This window comes from Trematomus bernacchii, unplaced genomic scaffold (assembly GCF_902827165.1).
Source record: "Trematomus bernacchii unplaced genomic scaffold, fTreBer1.1, whole genome shotgun sequence".
NCBI lineage: Eukaryota > Metazoa > Chordata > Actinopteri > Perciformes > Nototheniidae > Trematomus > Trematomus bernacchii.
The window spans coordinates 970775-988616 of NW_022988043.1; the positions used below are offsets into that span (position 1 = coordinate 970775).

The 17842-nt window shown below is 39.4% G+C and overlaps 1 protein-coding gene across 1 annotated transcript in view; it reads right to left on the reverse strand.

Annotated features, from left to right (window-relative positions):
* The window catches only part of si:dkey-40c11.2 (drebrin), a 31993-nt gene extending 17886 nt beyond the window's left edge, over positions 1-14107 (reverse strand). The window contains exon 1 of the mRNA XM_034118470.1: positions 13793-14107. Within this exon, the coding sequence (XP_033974361.1) occupies positions 13793-13884 (92 nt within the window). The 5' untranslated portion in view covers positions 13885-14107. The remainder of the gene's footprint in view (positions 1-13792) is intronic.
* Between the last annotated feature and the right edge of the window lie 3735 nt (positions 14108-17842).

The window sequence follows — 17842 nt, forward strand, 5'->3', positions numbered from 1 at the left end:
TAATACGAGATGGAGAAGGAGGGGATTGAAACACGGCACCAAGTCTCCTAAACTTTAAGGACAACTTAAAATGAACTAAGTGAAATGTCATTCCTCTACTTTCCAAAACTAAATGTGGTAATACTTTATATTAAGGTACACAAATTCACCATCAATTAGTTGTTAATTAACATGCATATTAGCAGTATATTGGCTCTTTATTAGTCATTATAAAACACTTATTAATGCCTTATTCTACATGACCGTATTCTACAAGTAATAAGCCATTAGTTGAGAGTTTTTCCTCAATATCCCTCTAATTAGTGCTTGTTTATTGCAAGTAAGGAAGTTATGTACATGAGTTTTGGTCTTAATATGCTCTGCTCAATATGGGCCTAATAAGGCAGTAGTACCACAAGAATAGTAATTCTCCCATAATAACACTTAACAAATATGATCTATTCTTATGTAACAAGACATGAAACTATAAGTGTTAATTGTGTCTAAATAACAAAATATTTGGTATTTCTATCTAAGAATATGTTTTGGGGTATTGACAGTTCAGCTACCAATAGCAAGGTGATATTGACCTGTATGTTTCATATTTGCACATTTATATTTTTGTAAAATTTGTACTGAAGGTTAGACAGGAAACCGGGTACAGGAAGTAGGAGAAAGTGAACTGAATAGCATGGCAGTAGACTACTACTAATTTTCCCTATGCAACCTGAATAGTAAAAGGGTCAAGTCCGTCAGAAAGCAATGACTGTAAGTGTAAGTGTAAGCCTTACACTTACACTGTAAGGATTAGTAATTGTGTATTGTGTTTATGTGATGACATTTGGAGATGTTTAAACTCAATGAGAAAATGCGTTAGCATTCGCGCTAGCGTTAGCATGCACGCTAGCGTTAGCCATACTAGCCTGTATACATGCTTATTCAACACAGTCTCATGGCATTTCGTGTTATAGTCACGAAATTAATCTATTGATTCGTGTTCACCAACACCATTTTCGCATTTTTTTTGTGTCACACAGAACGATTTTAAAAGCAATGTAAATAATAACAAATTTGAAGGAAAAAGAGATAAAAATCCTTTCAATTTCAGTATTCTGACACAGAACGATTTTAGAAGCAATGTATTTTTTAAATATAGATTTCAGTATTCTGAGGCTCTGAGCCCCATTTATTTTCCTCGCGGACGGCAAAAAAACGTATAGGCTATATTATACAATTTAAAATAAAAGGGTTAGGGTTTGGCTTAGGGTAAGATATTGAGTAAGAAAATGTTTTTATGAACCACACAGCTTCTGGTCTTCCAAGACCCGACCGGACAAAAAGACGTGGTGAACACGAATCAATAGATTAAATAAATTGCGTGACTATAACACGAAATGCCGTGAGACTGGGTTGGCTTATTGCACAGCTAGCATTAGCTATATTTACCTTGTTTACACTTAGCGGTCCTATGTGTGAATCTGTGTATGTTACACTTGCATGTATGAGATCATTAAACTTGTAACTTCTTTTTTTATAGTTTGACTTTCGCTCCGTTTGAATGTCAGTGAACTGCAAATAAGTCAATAAAGGAGCATGGCTGCTCATTCCCTGGCTCTCAAAAGAGTTTGGCTGGCTCATTGATCTATGTTCACACTGAGACAGTACAACACATAGAGAGAACAGTACACCTATTGTGTAAGTACATACAAGCAGGTCACACAGTATGATCACAAATACATAAAATCTGTTTTTATGTGTCTGAACCTCTCTTTAGTGGTTCATTAATAAAAACAGATATTTCAACGTGTGCCTACTTTGTTCATGTACTGTTGAGGTTAATTTCAGTAGTTGTGTGCTATAATGTATTTACAAAGTGTGAAGAGGTGGCAACTTTAGAATAGGGAACCTGTTCAGGTCAATTAGAGTCAAACTACTAGCTTATTGGTTATGAACAAGACTTCACTTTAAAATAGGGAACATGTCCTTAGATATAAAAATCTTATTTTGAGTTATTTAGACTTAATTAACACTTATAGTTTCATGTCTTGTTACATAAGAATAGATCATATTTGTTAAGTGTTATTATGGGAGAATTACTATTCGAGGAAAAACTCTCAACCAATGGCCTATTACTTGTAGAATATGGTCATGTAGAATAAGGCATTAATAAGTGTTTTATAATGACTAATAAAGAGCCAATATACTGCTAATATGCAAGTTAATTAACAACTAGTTGATGGTGAATTTGTGTACCTTAATATAAAGTGTTACCCTAAATGCATATTGGTTCTTCATTAAATGGAGAAACAAAATGTATATTCAAATGTTTTGCTTATGGTGAACTGCTGATAAAGTCATAGAGCAGACAGAAATAAAAAACAATACTTGAGGTTTGAGGATACTGGCAATGATTTGGGGGGTGGAGTCACAGATGATCAAGCCAAATATCCTTAAGCAGAGCGTGATTTATAAGGTAAAGTGTAATATCCCTTTGCTGCCATTTCAACTGAAGACAATGCTTAACATTTCCCTCTCCTGCTGAGATTGCAATCAAGCAATGCCCCATGAGAAGGAGTGTGTATATGAAACTGACTAGTTGTGCAAGACAAATAATCAGAAGCATAATTTCATACTTTCAAACTCCAGTCCACCATATAATGTCCTGTCTAATTCATGTGTATTATTTTGTCAGAACAGTCGAGCTGGCTCAGGGAGAGGCTTTATGTAAACCACTGGCAGAGGCTCTACATTTGGGTTATGATGTGATGGTGGTGCCCAGCACAGAAACCTCCATCCCATAATCAATGGGTGCCAAGTCCCAATCAACCGCATTTATACTGGCCAAGCTGTAAGGATATCCTATACTGGGAACACTCACACACAGATTTCTTTCAGTCAAAATTTGGTTTAATAATTTATACCAATGGTTCTGTGGATGAAAGGCTTATATTCTCTGAGAATAAACACTCAGGACGCTTTCATTTTAATATCAAAAGGAACAATGCATCTGTAAGAGCCACTATGCTTCAATGAGATTTCAAAATAAACAATCCTGATCTTTAACTTGTGATTAATTCAGGCGCCTGCAGTAATCTGACCACAAAGGCAACAAACAGAAACCTCCACATTAGGCTCTGACCATTCCGACCAAAATTAAACTGTAAATCCAACGTGAATCCATATTAATACTTTTGATTTGATAGGATAACATTTCCCATTAGAAGGTGTGCCATTGAGCTAATGTACTATTTTATGGAAACTACAATATAACATAACCGCATTACTCATGGTATTCTGTATGGTCATTTACTGCCAAAGTTTCCATTAAAATACTTGCTCAGATCCACCCAATGCATAATACTGACTGATCTGTACAACATTTGACTGGGTGGAGGACACAGCAGACTTCCCTGGAGACTATTACAGACCACTGAAGCTATTTGGCCTGAAGGGAATGGCAAATAGTTGGAGAAAATGACAGAGGCAATGGAGTACAAAATTATAAGAAAGAACAGAAAGTGTTGCTAAATTAAATGAAGGAAAACGTGGATGGAAAAGTAAAACAACAGAGCATGCATACACAATCAGTGAGTGGGGGGTGAGACTGTATGGAATGCTGACAGGAGGATGGGAGGGAGGGAAATCTCTTTTCTCAGCAAAACACGGAGCCAGAGAAGTTTAGAATATGACAAACTAAACAAATAAGTAATTAAATCAGTGCCAAGGACCAGTGAGAGAAAACAGCCCTCTCTGGGCTGAGGGAGATGGAAAAGAGCGGGGGATGGACAAAGAGAGAGACAGACAACAAGCATGCTGCTGTAAAGTAGACGTTAGTCAGTTCATAATGTACAACAACTACAAATAAGGACAAAACGCAGCATTAACACTTAGTGTGTCCCGTCTTACAGCCATGAATCCACAGATAACACTAGCCCATCATCTACAAATAGTTTTGCTTTATATTCTAACTACACTGCACAAATAGAGAGTTGAAAATAAGATCAATCTATTATAAAGATACATGGGAATTCAATTAAAATGTACGGTGAAAAATGGAGAGCACATGTAGCAATTTCTTTGTGACCAGTTCTCTCTGTATAATATAATACCAAACTTGAAGAAAGCTAGTTCCAGTGTAGGTGTGTGTATAAGAAAGACGCAGGATATGCAAACAATGTGTTTAATAGGCCATGACTTGTTGCACTATTTCCTAAACCCTGAACAGACTGACACTTGGAGCAGTTAAGTCTCACTGGTTTTTTAGAGATTCACAGAAATCGCCTCTTCCTTTTCAAAGGTATAGGATGTATATCAAGAGGAAGCAGTCTAGACCTCTGCTGGTGTGTGCTACATAGATACAAGAGCTGATAATTAAATGATGCAAGTATGCTTAGACTCAAAACGTAACCACTTTCTTCCTCTTGTTCAGTAAATACAGCATTATGTCTGGGATAAAACAGTAGTGACATCAATGTTTAGGGTTTAATAATAGATGGGTATGTAAAGTACCGTGTCATGCGGGCGTGTGCTCAAGAGTGATGGGCCACATGGTGAGGAATGACAAATCTATTTAGGATGGAGAAAGGTTACTCAAAGATAGGGTTCACATTGGGGTGGCAATGAAAAGCACCAGGGGATATATCAATGAGTAAAGAAAGTGGGACACTTTTAACAATGGAGCACAAAGGTAAACAGCCAGAGTGTATAAGAGGTTTCCAAGGGGGCAGAAGAGTATGTGGTTATTGGGGGCAAGTGTCTTGATGGAGTTACCAGGGGTCCTTATGGGGTAAATTGTTATGACTCTTACAGGGAGGTTTATGGTTTGTGAAGTGAAGTGTGGAGTGAAAAGGAACAAACATGTTCTTACACCTGACATACAGTAGGGAAGACTACACGGAGAAGAGAGGAGAGAAAAGGAATGAGGGACAATAAATCCTCTAAATCTGTGGTCCACTGGGATCAGTCTGGCATTTCCTGTGCATGTTGTTTCCACACACACACACACACACACACACACACACACACACACACACACACACACACACACACACACACCCACACACACACACACACACACACACACACACACACACACACACACACCCACACACACACACACACACACACACACACACACACACACACACACACACACACACACACTATATCACAGTTGTTATGGGACCATTAAAGTCATGTGGTTTCTTATCGTCAACCATTTCCTTCCGTTAAACAAAGTCAACTCTCAAGTATCACAGACCCACTTAGACCTCATTTGGCCCGTCTTCTTCTTGTGCCTCCGTTAACGCTTTGATCTTCTTCTCTTCCCTCGTCACCCCTCCACCTGAGCTCTCATATTTCCCTTCTCTTAGCTCTGTCACTCCTCCAGATTCAATCATTCTTCTTTTCCACAACCTCTTGTCAAGACCACCCCATTGAACTTCTCTACACTCACTGCCATTATTTCTCTCTCCTCTCACGTGTTGTACTTTCTCATCTTGTTATTCCTCTATATTTCTTACCGAGTGTCCTTGCCCATTCAATGTTACCCCCTTTTCCAGCCTCCTCAGTCCCTCTGCACTCATCTCCCCCACTTCATTCACTCTCTCTTAACAAACAACATAGCTTTCCCACCGGAGTCGCCAGGACAACAGAGCACCCCCAACTCTCCTCTCCCACCCACAACACAATTCTACCACCAGCAAGTGAACAAACAACACAGCAAAAAAGAAAGTTCCCATTCAAGGCCCAAATAGTTAACCCTAAGAATGTCATGACTTTAACCACGGTCCTTCTTTGTAACTGTGGTGAAGTGGGAGAAATTGTCTAGCTACCTCACAGCGTCAGGAGAGCTCTGGGAATGAGAGACGGTTGCGTCCTTATTAAAGGTGTCAATGCACTGTTGTATTCATTATGTATGAAAGTGCCAGTATGCGTAGGCCTGAGAATCTCATAACTGTGTTATTAAGAGTCAAATAAATGTTATTGTCTGAGAAAAAAATGGTTGGCTGTCAGATTCTGCTGGTGTTGTGCAAGCTCGCAAGAAGACGAGACACAGCAACACAGAACATGACAAGACGTTTCAGCGTGCCCTTGGTTACTCTTTTCACAACATTCACTCAGGCTCTGGCTAATTCAGTAACTTAGAGATGAAGATGCATGAAATAAGTTATGGACATTAGAACTCATACAACCTTTTTTAGATATCACATGTTTGTTTTTGTTTTTCCGGAATAAAGGAAACAGCACTGTCATCCCTCCCACAAGGATCTTAAAGACATTACCCTCTTAAGATGTTATTCTAAGACCATCTTTCCTGAGTTCAATCTTTACTAATTAGAAAGTTGTGTGGGAGCTACTCTGAATGTTGTGGGAGCAAAGCACAAGAGAGCACTCTCCTGCTTCAGCACATTGCAATTCAAGCGTACATTAATAGGTAACCCTCATATCTGCAATGCTAGAATATGAGTTGCAATGTACTGCGAGTGTCTAAAGCTTGGTTTCAGGGATAATATCTTTGACAAACTTGACATTTCAGACAAGAGGTTACATATCTGGTTCATTTTCTAAGGCTTAGACATCCCCAAGTGTGCCTCAGCTGGTTTAGGAACACCCACTCATGCACACACAGACACAGTAAAGAAACACACAGGCACACACTCTTGCCAAGGTTTACAGAAACACTAAAATACAGATGTTTTTAGACAGCTATCTGACACACCCTTGGAAATACCACTCCATCTGCTACACTCAAGGCCCATTAGATAGATTAAACAAGCAATTCACCTCGATCCAGACATTTTTCATAGCGATTCAACTGGCTTTACAAACACTTAGCCAACACTTTCCAGCAGAGCGTCTCAGCCTAGATCTTGAACTGCAAATAGAAACAATAACGTATTTGTTGTGTTCACTGTTGTAGGCATATAAAGGACCCATTTCCAGTAGGAACAATGTGCAGAGGGCATCTGAATTAAGGTCAACGGTTCTGAGAAACTTGAACAAACAAAAGGAGTATTTCATAGAAAGGTCAGATGTTGGGACGACACAAAATACTTTGTGCGTTATTGTTCACAGGCATCTTTACATAAAACGTTTATTATAGCAAAACCAGGGATGCTAAACCTCCTGGATACCATTAGTTATTCAAGGTAGAAGCTATTTTGTGTTTATCTTGAAGTTATGTTTTTAACGATAGAAAATGTACATAAATAATAATAACAGTGACAACTGCAGTGCCACTAAGTCATGAAACATTAATTACATACACTGTGTTACTTCTATGGGGCAACTACAAGTCACACTGCAACACAGTTTCAATTTGTGGTCTTGCAACCAACAGTTTGAATGCTACAGAACCCAAACATTTAGAAACACACACACAATAAACACATACAATATCAGCTTCTAAAGTCATGTCTCCTCGTGCATGAGACCTACTATTACACTGCAGCTTCATCTTCCCAATGAACCTAAACAATGTTTAAAGGAGTAGTAAGCAGTTGTTTAGTGATTACTGTTGGAGCTTTTCTCTAAGTCCATGTAAATAGATACAACAGCCATTATAGCCATCATTGCTATCATCTTCCACATGCCACCCACAGACAGGATCACACAAGCAGCTACTGTATGCTGAGGGCACCCTTTGCAGAAAGCAAAAGCTACACTGGGCTGTTGTCAGGCGCAAACCTTGAATCTTTCAAATGTAAACTGTTAGCTCTGTGCAAATGCATTTTTTTAAACATTTATGTAACAAGGATATGTCTGTGATCTGATGGGACACGAAAAAGTGCTTTATTTCTGTCCGCATTGTATTGCCTTGAATGGCTTACCACTATGGTCAGGAGTAGTTGGATTTCAAGTGCCCTAGTGTCAAGCAAGAATAAAAGCCAAGTTTCGGCCAAGTTCCTGTACAGTTTGGCTTTGTGAAAAGCAGTCCCATTTTGGGATTTTAAGGCCCAATAAATATTTCAACTAACATACATCAAACCATGTGTTTGTGTTGCTGTTCTCTCACAATAAGCAATAGGATGAATGCCTTTTTGGAACCATGGCAGATCTATGTCAGACACAGAGACAGAGATTTAGTGAGAGAGGCATTGTAACTAACCTTTGACTTCATATGTACAGATATTTCTATTTATATCAAGGATCGATCAAACGTACTGTTTTTCTTTCAGCTTGACAACAACACAGCGTGCAGCCTTTGAAGCCTTATCCTGACAGCCAAAGGAAACCAACCAGACTGCTTGTTTTTCGTCTGATTCCACAGTCAGGTGATCAGAAGAATTTTCTTCAACTCAGAAAGCTATGATAACCTTTACAAAGCTAGATAAGGTTTACACAACAGCTCATGTTTCGACAGCTAGCCTTGATAGGCCATTGAGCGTCTTTTTGACAGTGTTTGTGGATAATTAGGGAACTGAACAAAAAGCAGAACCAAGTGCAGGGAAGTTCAGACAGTGAGTTACTGCTTGATAACAGTGTGATGATAATGGTTGTTTATCTTTACAAACAAGATAACTGACACAAATTCCATCTGTATTCAATACTGTACACATGTTGCACATAACATGATTTCCTGATGTGCATGTGTTACTTTGTTTCGTTCTGGAAATACAGAAACGCCATCACATCAGTGCAACGCTGTCGGCTAGGTCTAATTAATGAAGCCTGTATCAACATTCATGTAGCCTTACACTTTTAAACTTGCATAAACATTCAAATATCATGTCCACGTGTAATTTAACCCGAAAAACCCAATGACTGACAGTATTTAGCAAAAATACATACGTGGTTACACTACTCATCCATACAGGTGGACCACTGTTGGACACTCTCAACTGGTAGATAGACGAAAAAAATTCAGATTTAAATCTCAAATCAGCATTACCGCTCATTCATTACACTTACTTGCTCATTGCACATCTGTGTCACTAGTTTTATACATCTTTGCTTACCTGGAATTACAGAAAGACAAGCACCTCACTGCAACGTAGCTGGATAATTTCGGCTTGGTCTAATTACTGATGCCTCTGCCCCGTTCTGCGTCTCACCTGTAGGACCCCTGAGCTGCCCTAACTGCCTGAGTGAGCTTGACCATAAATGAACCTACTAAATATAATAGTTGCATTGCACATGATCATACTGTATATGAGATCATATAATAAGATGACAGGTTAATCAAATACAACAAAATCAATAAGCCCATAAGAAAATAATACAGTTTCAATGTACAATAACATTCTAGTGTCAACTAATAGGCCCAACAATACTGTGTGTACCTCACCTATACACAAGCAGAAAGACTAAGCATGTGCATCCACACACAATGACAGCTTGCGTACTTTCCTCCCTCCTGTCCTCTCCCCACAACCACAGGTGTATTCCCTTGTAGCGCGTAACTTTAGACCCAGGAACTCTTTAGGTCTTGGTAAATCATGCATGAGCCTGTGGACATTTTGGCAAGTAGCAGCAGCACAAACACCCCGGGCCGACGCTGAAATAAAGGCACCTCCATTTATCAAAGGGATGGTGCTTTCAAAATATATCAGGCGCCTGGAAAGGAGAGGATATTGTGTTGCTTCTTCAATGAAATTGGGTAAGAGTCATTACTTAGGTTTCCCTAAGACACAACATTAAAAAAAAAAAAGATCAGTGAATGTACAAATTAAAAAGAAATATCTATAGCCAGATAATTTATGAATTCAGAGGGCTAAATTATATGTTATATTATACTCTAAGATTATTTTTGGAACAGCTGCAAAAGAACAACAATTTGGAAATACAGTGTTTCTGAAATTAAGTTGTCAGAGGTGAATTTATTTTTCTAAATAATACCTTTTAGGCATTTATGTTACTTAGTAACGACCATCACAAACAATTCTTAACCTCCAACATCTATTTCTTCCTAACATTTATGAAAGCAATTACACTTTCAAATCAATGAAGAACTGTCTTTACCTGTTAAAATTAAACCTGGGCTAGTAACTACTATTATATAAATATATATAAATTGTATTCTCTCTTTCAACAATCTAGTAAGACTTATATGACAACCTTTGATAATCTAATGTGCAATGTAAGTACCCTGTTTTCTTTATTAAATATGGCTACAGAACATTTCATTCAAACAGAAGTAGACTTTAACTTGGACTGAATGAAGACAAGATTGACTGGTCTCTTAATACTCTGTCTAAACTGAATGACTCAGTTACTACTAGGGATGTCCCGATCCGATCACGTGATCGGGGATCGGAGCCGATCACGTGATTTTCACGTGATCGGGGATCGGGAGAAAAAAAATCGGGGATCGGAATTTTTTTTTTTTTTTTTTTTTTTTTTTATAAAATATTTTTATACATTTTATTTAATGTTACAAAACAAAAATGACCATGTTCACGTCTTAAAGTCATCCTGAGGCCTTAGTTTTGGGTTAAAATTACACAACATCATGTATGTGTTGCTTCTTTTGGGCTTGTTTTCATAGACCTGGTTGCTTATTTCTCTCAAATCTGGCAACAGAGTGGGCGCAGTGTCTAATAGTAGCAGTAAGCTAACAAGAGGCTACGTTCAGCTGGTGACTCGGGAGTCGGGACAGAGAAAATGTCAGGAGTTTGGAAGTATTATAAAATTGAAAGCGAAGGCAGTGTAACAGCCAGATGCAATGTTTGCAAGGCGGAGGTTCCGCGTGGTGGAAAGAACAGAGCTACGTTCAACATGACCAATCTAATACAAACACCACCAACAACAACACGACGAGTACACAGCGGCCACTCAGGTAACGGCACTGAAACAACCGACACTTTCAGAGACTTTTAAAAGGAAAGAGAAACTACCCCAGAACAGCCAAGATAGCTGAATTCATCGCGTTGGATGACCAGCCGTTATCTGTTACCTTTTTTTTCCTCTTAATGCATTGCATAAAGATCGGATCGGGAAAAATCGGTATCGGCAGATTGTCAAAATCAAATGATCGGAATCGGATCGGGAGCAAAAAAAGGTGATCGGGACATCCCTAGTTACTACAATGAAATCTGATATTTACTTTATGTGTCACCCACTGCTGACTGTATAATTCCTGCAAGAGAACATAATGAAACACTTACAGCACACATTATCAAAGTGTGGACAGCAAGAAAAAGGGTTTATGAAAAAGGTGTGTTCAAAGTCCCAAAGATGTCTGGATACAGCACACACCCAAGTCAAAAAAGGTCAAATTGCTCCACAACTCAATATAAATTCACATCTGATATGCTTTGCAAGGCTGAAACAATGCTGTAAACATACCCCAAACTGATTCTCCCCCTCTTTATCATGCTTCGCTAAGTTGGTGCTGCACTATATTTGATACTTGGCAGGAGGACACATCCGGTGGAGCATGTAGCTTTGGTCTTATTGGCTATTACGAAACTGTGTACAACAGCTCACTGAAATATTTTATTGAATTGAGTTTTACACAACTTCCTTTCATTCAAAACGAAAAGGAAATGTTTATATGAAAGATGTCAGGGTAGTTTTTTACAAACTACAAACATTTGTGTGTCCGTTGCCACTAAAGTGCTAGTTTGAGCTATTTATTTTGGTGTAAACTGGACCTAAATCATAATTTCTACAGCTGAGAATAAAAAGTATTTCCTGTTGAGTTATTAGACAATGTTTTCGGGGACATGTTTCTCTTTCTTTCTGTGTCTCAAAGCACACACTAACACAAAACACATGCAGACAGTGCACATTTCCAGCCTACGAGTGAGACACTTTGTAGTCCTCCATGGTCTGGAAGTCTGAGGAGAGACCTCCAAGGCTGTATGTTGAGCAGAGAGGTTTGAATGAAGGATGCATTGAAATTGCTCCTCTTTTCATCATAGTCTCCCCCACAATGGGTCTGTTTCCCATTCAAGACACAAGGTCATTAGATAATACACACAGGGACCTCAAGGCCACACAGTGGGGGCGGGATCATTCAACAAAACAAGACTCCCACCCCTCTCCATGCAAACTTCTCTACGCCTTTGACTCTCTTTAATAGTCTCGGCAGGATGCATTTACACATTCACAGACACATATTTGCCCATGCAAACTCACATGCATGTAGAAAGACTCCCTTCACTCAGACAAACACACTCCTGGTTGTTGTCTGTTTCGGGGGTTTGACGGTGGGAATCATGACATCATCATGTCCCCCCACTTCTCTATTCAGTCCCAGCAGAGCTATTTCACCCTCTAAAGTGGGCGGAGTAAATGTTGGGGGATTTCTCTCCGTCTTTTCTTTTTATTCTCTTGTAAGCTAAACCAAACACGTGCTTGTGGTGGATAGAAGCACATGTACGTGTTTTTGTTTGTGTGTATTGTGTCAATGTGTTTCACAGGCTGTGGGTTGGCAAAGACACAATGCAGATCTGTTGTTCCCTGAAACTTTAGGGAAATGCTCTCCAATGAGAAACTGCTGGATCAGTGAAGTATCAATATGAGATGTTGCAATGGGACAAAACCTCCATAGTGATACTGAACATGGAAACTTTTTAACATTTTCCAAATGCAAGAAAGAATGGAAACTAAGCATGTTCTGCCTGGATGGGGAACTTATTTCCACCCCAATTTAAACTTGTCAAAAGTTAACCCATAGTGTTCTGAGTACTATTTACTCAAGCCTGCATGACGTCATGAAAAAAGGAAGAAGGTAGGAAGATTTTGGGCTTTAAAACCCTGTGGCAGTGAGATATATGAAGCAGAGGAAGATGAAACTGAGCTGGACAGAATCAGTCCTCTTCCACATCAAGTGTAGTAGATGCATGGAAAGTGCGGGGTCATTGTATAACTTATTCTCTCTGTGCTAGCAGAGAATAGCCAATGACATCATGTCTATAGCTGGAGATGAATACCCCACACACTAGAGGAGAAAAAATGAAGAAAGGAGATGAGACAGGGAGACTGGTAATGTTTGGAAAGATGGATAGGTGTCAGGTGATAGGGTAACAGCAGGACGTGGTCTCACATTATGCCAGAGCAAAATGAATGAAACATTTCAGGTTTCCATGTCTACCAATCATAGTCGTTGAAACAGTTAGCTATTTTTTGTGTTGTTTATACTCAGATTGTAGTCTGAATAATGGTTATTCTTAATATTGTTTTCATTCATAACCTTTACCAATTCACATTTCAGTAGTTGCTCAAAATTGCAATTATTATTATGTGGATGGTACTCATGCATGCATGCATAGTGTACTATGTTGTCTGTCAAATGTAAAGAGCCTCTCCCTGAAAGACAACTCCTGTCAGAGATCAGCACATCAGCGGAAACATGATCCTCAGCACAAAGAATGAAGCCTCACAGCTCCTGGGGGAGAATAGCAAAGTCATGGAGAGCACGACCCATTGGACTGCAAGCCGCCGGCCAGGTGCTGCGCTCTGAGCCACACCACCAGCCGCCTGGCGTGCGTAATCTACGGCAATCCACACCTCACACACCAGCTCTCCGAGTGGATGGGGGAGTCTTAACCCCAGTGCATGCATCTGTCATTACTGTACTTGTAAAGAAAGTCCAGGTTGCGTGCTGTCCCTGCATGGCCACCTTCGTCTCCCTCATTGGATTAATTGTAATCAAGACTCTGTTTACGCAACAGCGAACCTGCTTAAAATGCTACTACTCACTCAGTAAAACAAGATGGAGAACATGAGAGTTTTATTAAAGTTACTGAATCCTAATTTCCCATTATAATGACGCATACAGTTGGCTATAAATCTTATAAATCAAGATGCATGCAAATAGCATTCTGGTATGGCAGGCAGAAATAATTTAGTTGTTATGTTTTACCAGTTGGCGGAGGAACGGGGGTTGAGGATGTCCTCTTTGGCCGTGAGCAACGACAGGCTGTAGGTATCAAGGTTGACCGTCTGCTTGCTCATGATGGCAAAAGTTTCCAGACCACTCCCGCTGCTTCTATCTTCACTTGTCCCGACGGTTTTCGGGTCGTAATATCTGATTAAAAACAGCCACAGCGGAACACCGAGGGTCGTTCACAGCCGAGAAAACAGCAGAAAAGTTGTGCAGGTTCATGCAAAGTGAGTTTAAGTTCCAGTTTGGAGCGATCTGTGCAGACGCTGCGCACTCACAGCGTGGAGGAGACTGTGACTGCACACTGGTCTTTGTGCAAGGGGTGGAATACGTTTTCACTATAAAGCCCCACCTCCCGTTGAGAGAGTGGAAAGCATAATGACTTCACTAGCTGGGTCATTTGCAGGGAAACGCAATTGCTCAGCAAAACGTACAGATCATAACTGTCTCATGCATCCTGCTTATCTTGATATTCACTTAATAAACTCTGGTGTTCTATCACCCAAAAAACATTTGATTAAAATATTATTTTACTTTTTGCTAATTATAGTTATGGTTATTTTTCCAACTACTCTAAAGGCTGAGCTTTTGATTGAGTCAAAACCAGGGACGTGCACAGACATTTTGGGGGGCGGGTGCTCAAGTGAGAAAAAGGGCACTTCCCATAATCATTTATAAAAAAATGTTTTAAAACAAAAAGTTAAATATAGTTGCACATCTCTGACTTACTGACCAATTTATTTTAATACCCTCAAACTCACGTAATTGTTTAATACTCAGCAGAATTCTACAAAAATAATCAGCTAACACAGAGACAATGGTCTTATTTAGTATTCACAATGCACAAGAGCAGACAACAAACTAGTAAAATTAATAGTTATTAAATGAGCAGCCAACAATCAAAATTATGAAGTTACTGTTTAAGACATTACAGGCAAAAAGATCGTTTTTTCATGTAGCCTATACAGTACTTGTTATTTTGGTCTATTTTGCTTCCATATTTTCTTTCACTCTAATGGAAATAAAACTGCCAAGAAACACATATAAATTGTGTTCGTTTTACTACCATGTCTGAATTCATCTATAGATTTAAAGCTAATCTGCATTTAAACATAACATTTCCGGTGAAAATACTGACTTGACGTAAGTAACTATCTGGGGAAGTTGTGAGGTGATGTGTTTTTTAGTTTGATCCTTTTCACCTGCAATGCCTTGGTAACTGCATGCAAATTAGCGCATTTGAATTAGGCCTAGTTAACTCCTAATTTGCATATCAATGTGGCGATTGTGATGACGTTATTAGAGACACATTTTACTGTATTCACTTTAAGTGTCTCCCCTTAAAGTACATTAGCCTGTATGCCCATGATAAATTGCCTGATATTTTGTATTCAATCAATATATTTTTGGAAAGGGAAACTGTGCGCAAACAGCAGTAGATATATATTCATTTATAAAGAAAATAAAAAAGGGGGGGAAAAGGGCACTTTCTCTGGAGGAAGAAAAAGGGCAGGGGCTCAAGCCCACTTTGTGTGCCCGTGCCTGGTCAAAACACAATGTTATTTGCTGATGTGTGTTAGGCTACAGGGACAGAGCAACAGCTTAGGATCTGTCAGTCTCTTTTGTCTCCTTTTACCTTTGAATTGGCCCCCACTGGCCCTTGGCAGACTCCAGACAAGCCATTTACAGTGCAGGACAATCTCTGAACCAGCCAGAGAAGGAACAATTTCATGGGAACTGAGTCTGAAGCAGGCTGCACATAAAAACAGGGCTGTTTCACACACACACACACACACACACACACACACACACACACACACATACACACACACACACACACACACACACACACACACACACACACACACACACACACACACACACACATACTTGCACATGTACACTGACACTGATGTTGGACTGTGGGTCAGTGGCATGGGGGTTTAAGGTCTTGGATTATGGGAATGTCCCTGAGCTCTGTAATTTACTTAACAGCCATTTTTAGATAATCCAGGACAGATATCTGGTGTGTCAGACTCTGGCTTTATTTGGCTTAATGACATTTGATTTCGGATCTCTTTTCCTAACATTTAAAACACAATGCCATGTTTTGTATTGCTACAATTTGATCTGAAAACAGTTCACAGTGGCTCATGAGTAATCCTCTGGTCAATATTGGATTTACTCAATCACCCGGCACTATCTCTTGTGAAAATAACTATTTCCTTTTATGGCAAAGAGTTTCCATTTCTTTGTAGTCACCTCCCTTTGGTACATTATTCATCTTTAAGATTATAACAGTTTCTTAATGATGAGTCCGGGAAAATATTATAGACTGCAAATACAAAGCATTTTTTAAACATAAATTAGAGAAGGGTAGCATCTGTGAAATAAAGAATATCTTTGGTGTTACAAAACACAATAAAAGTAACGTTATTTTTCAAAAAAGTAAAAATTGTGACACAACTCTGGCACAATGTTGTTCAACTGTAAAGCCAAACTTATTTTGTTTGGAAAAGTAAACATTTTTTTCCTTTGAGCTCACGTCTGGTAAACTCTTATAATGTAAGTTGTGTGAAAAATGTTACACTAGCTGTGTAAGCAAGCACACAGATTCTTGTGTTTGGGCCAAAGCTTGCATGCCAAAGGGACAGGGGGCATGACATCCCCATGCCGCTATTATTCTTACAACTTCCTGCTATTAGAGGCTCTCCTGCCCTTCCAGCCTCTTAGCTCTTCACAGTGGATGTGAACTGCAATGCTGTTATGCTCCACTTCAGAGGACTTTGGCATTTCCTTTGCTGGGGTGCGGTGGCAGCTGTTGTTGGAGATGGGGTCTAAATGTGGGAATGATTGTATGTCCAATGGGGATTTGGAGATGTTTGTGTGTGTGTGTTGTGTGTGCTAGTGGGGATTTTCTCCTTATTTACTGAAACTCCTCTAATTGTCACAGCCTTTTTGTTCAGCTTCCTGCCTTCCTGACATAGTCTAAACAGAGTGTGGGTGACAAAGTGTTGAGTGGTCCAGTCACACGCAACATCCTCCCACCGTCTCTAAGACCACTTTTAAATCTCCACTCATCAGCAAGTCCCTGAGACAATTCATTGAGTTGTTGAACAAGTTATATTACATGTGACTGTTGCTCTAATGATGCTTGGCATTACATATCATACAACAAATTATCGCTATCCATATTTGGCCTCCATTTCACCATACAAAATAACTTTTTACCTCTGAACTAACCACTTAGGCATGGATTGGTTCAAATCTTGTTTTCCATGTGCCGTGGCTTGCATGGCAGGTTTATGTGTGCTCAGGCCTGATGGGTGGGGTCAAAAGGTCAGAGATCTGTTTGGGTTGAGGGGTCACAGCTTGAGCTTTGTCCCCTTGTTGTCCAATACTTCTCTAATAACATGTTCTCCACTTCTCCTCTCTGCATGAAAGGCCAGAATTGACCTACTCGTTATGTGTGAGCATGTGCTTTCATATTTGCGTGTATGAACAGTTGTAATCTTCTGTTCAAGTTGTCATAAATATAGCCTTTCCTATGACATTAACCCATCGTCTTGTGAATTTACTGTTTTACAGCATGAACAGCTGGAATGTGTCCTGACCTTTGAGTACCTTATGTGCCAGTTGTATTTCAAACAAGTCAGACCGTGCTGCATATACTATGTTTTCATCCCATGGAGACCATCAAGCAATGTCGCCTGTGTAAACCTGCCGCCTTAGCATTATAGTAACTATTTTATGTTTTATTACACAGTACATTTGTTCTGCCTTCCTGTTTTTTTGAATTACTTTAAATAGATAATAAATAAAGCTCTGTTTTAGGAAGTAAATATTTGTTATGGCAGATTTTTAGGGTCAAGCTCAGGACAGAAAATGTATGTTTGCTATGTGATGTTGTTACTGAGTAAAAAGTGTTCGACTAGCCTGACAAATCTTTCAAAACTATGGATGTTGGTGAGGCTCTCAAGTGGCAATGATACAAGTGAGTAGGAGTGTGTCACTAGTGTTTTGTGAACA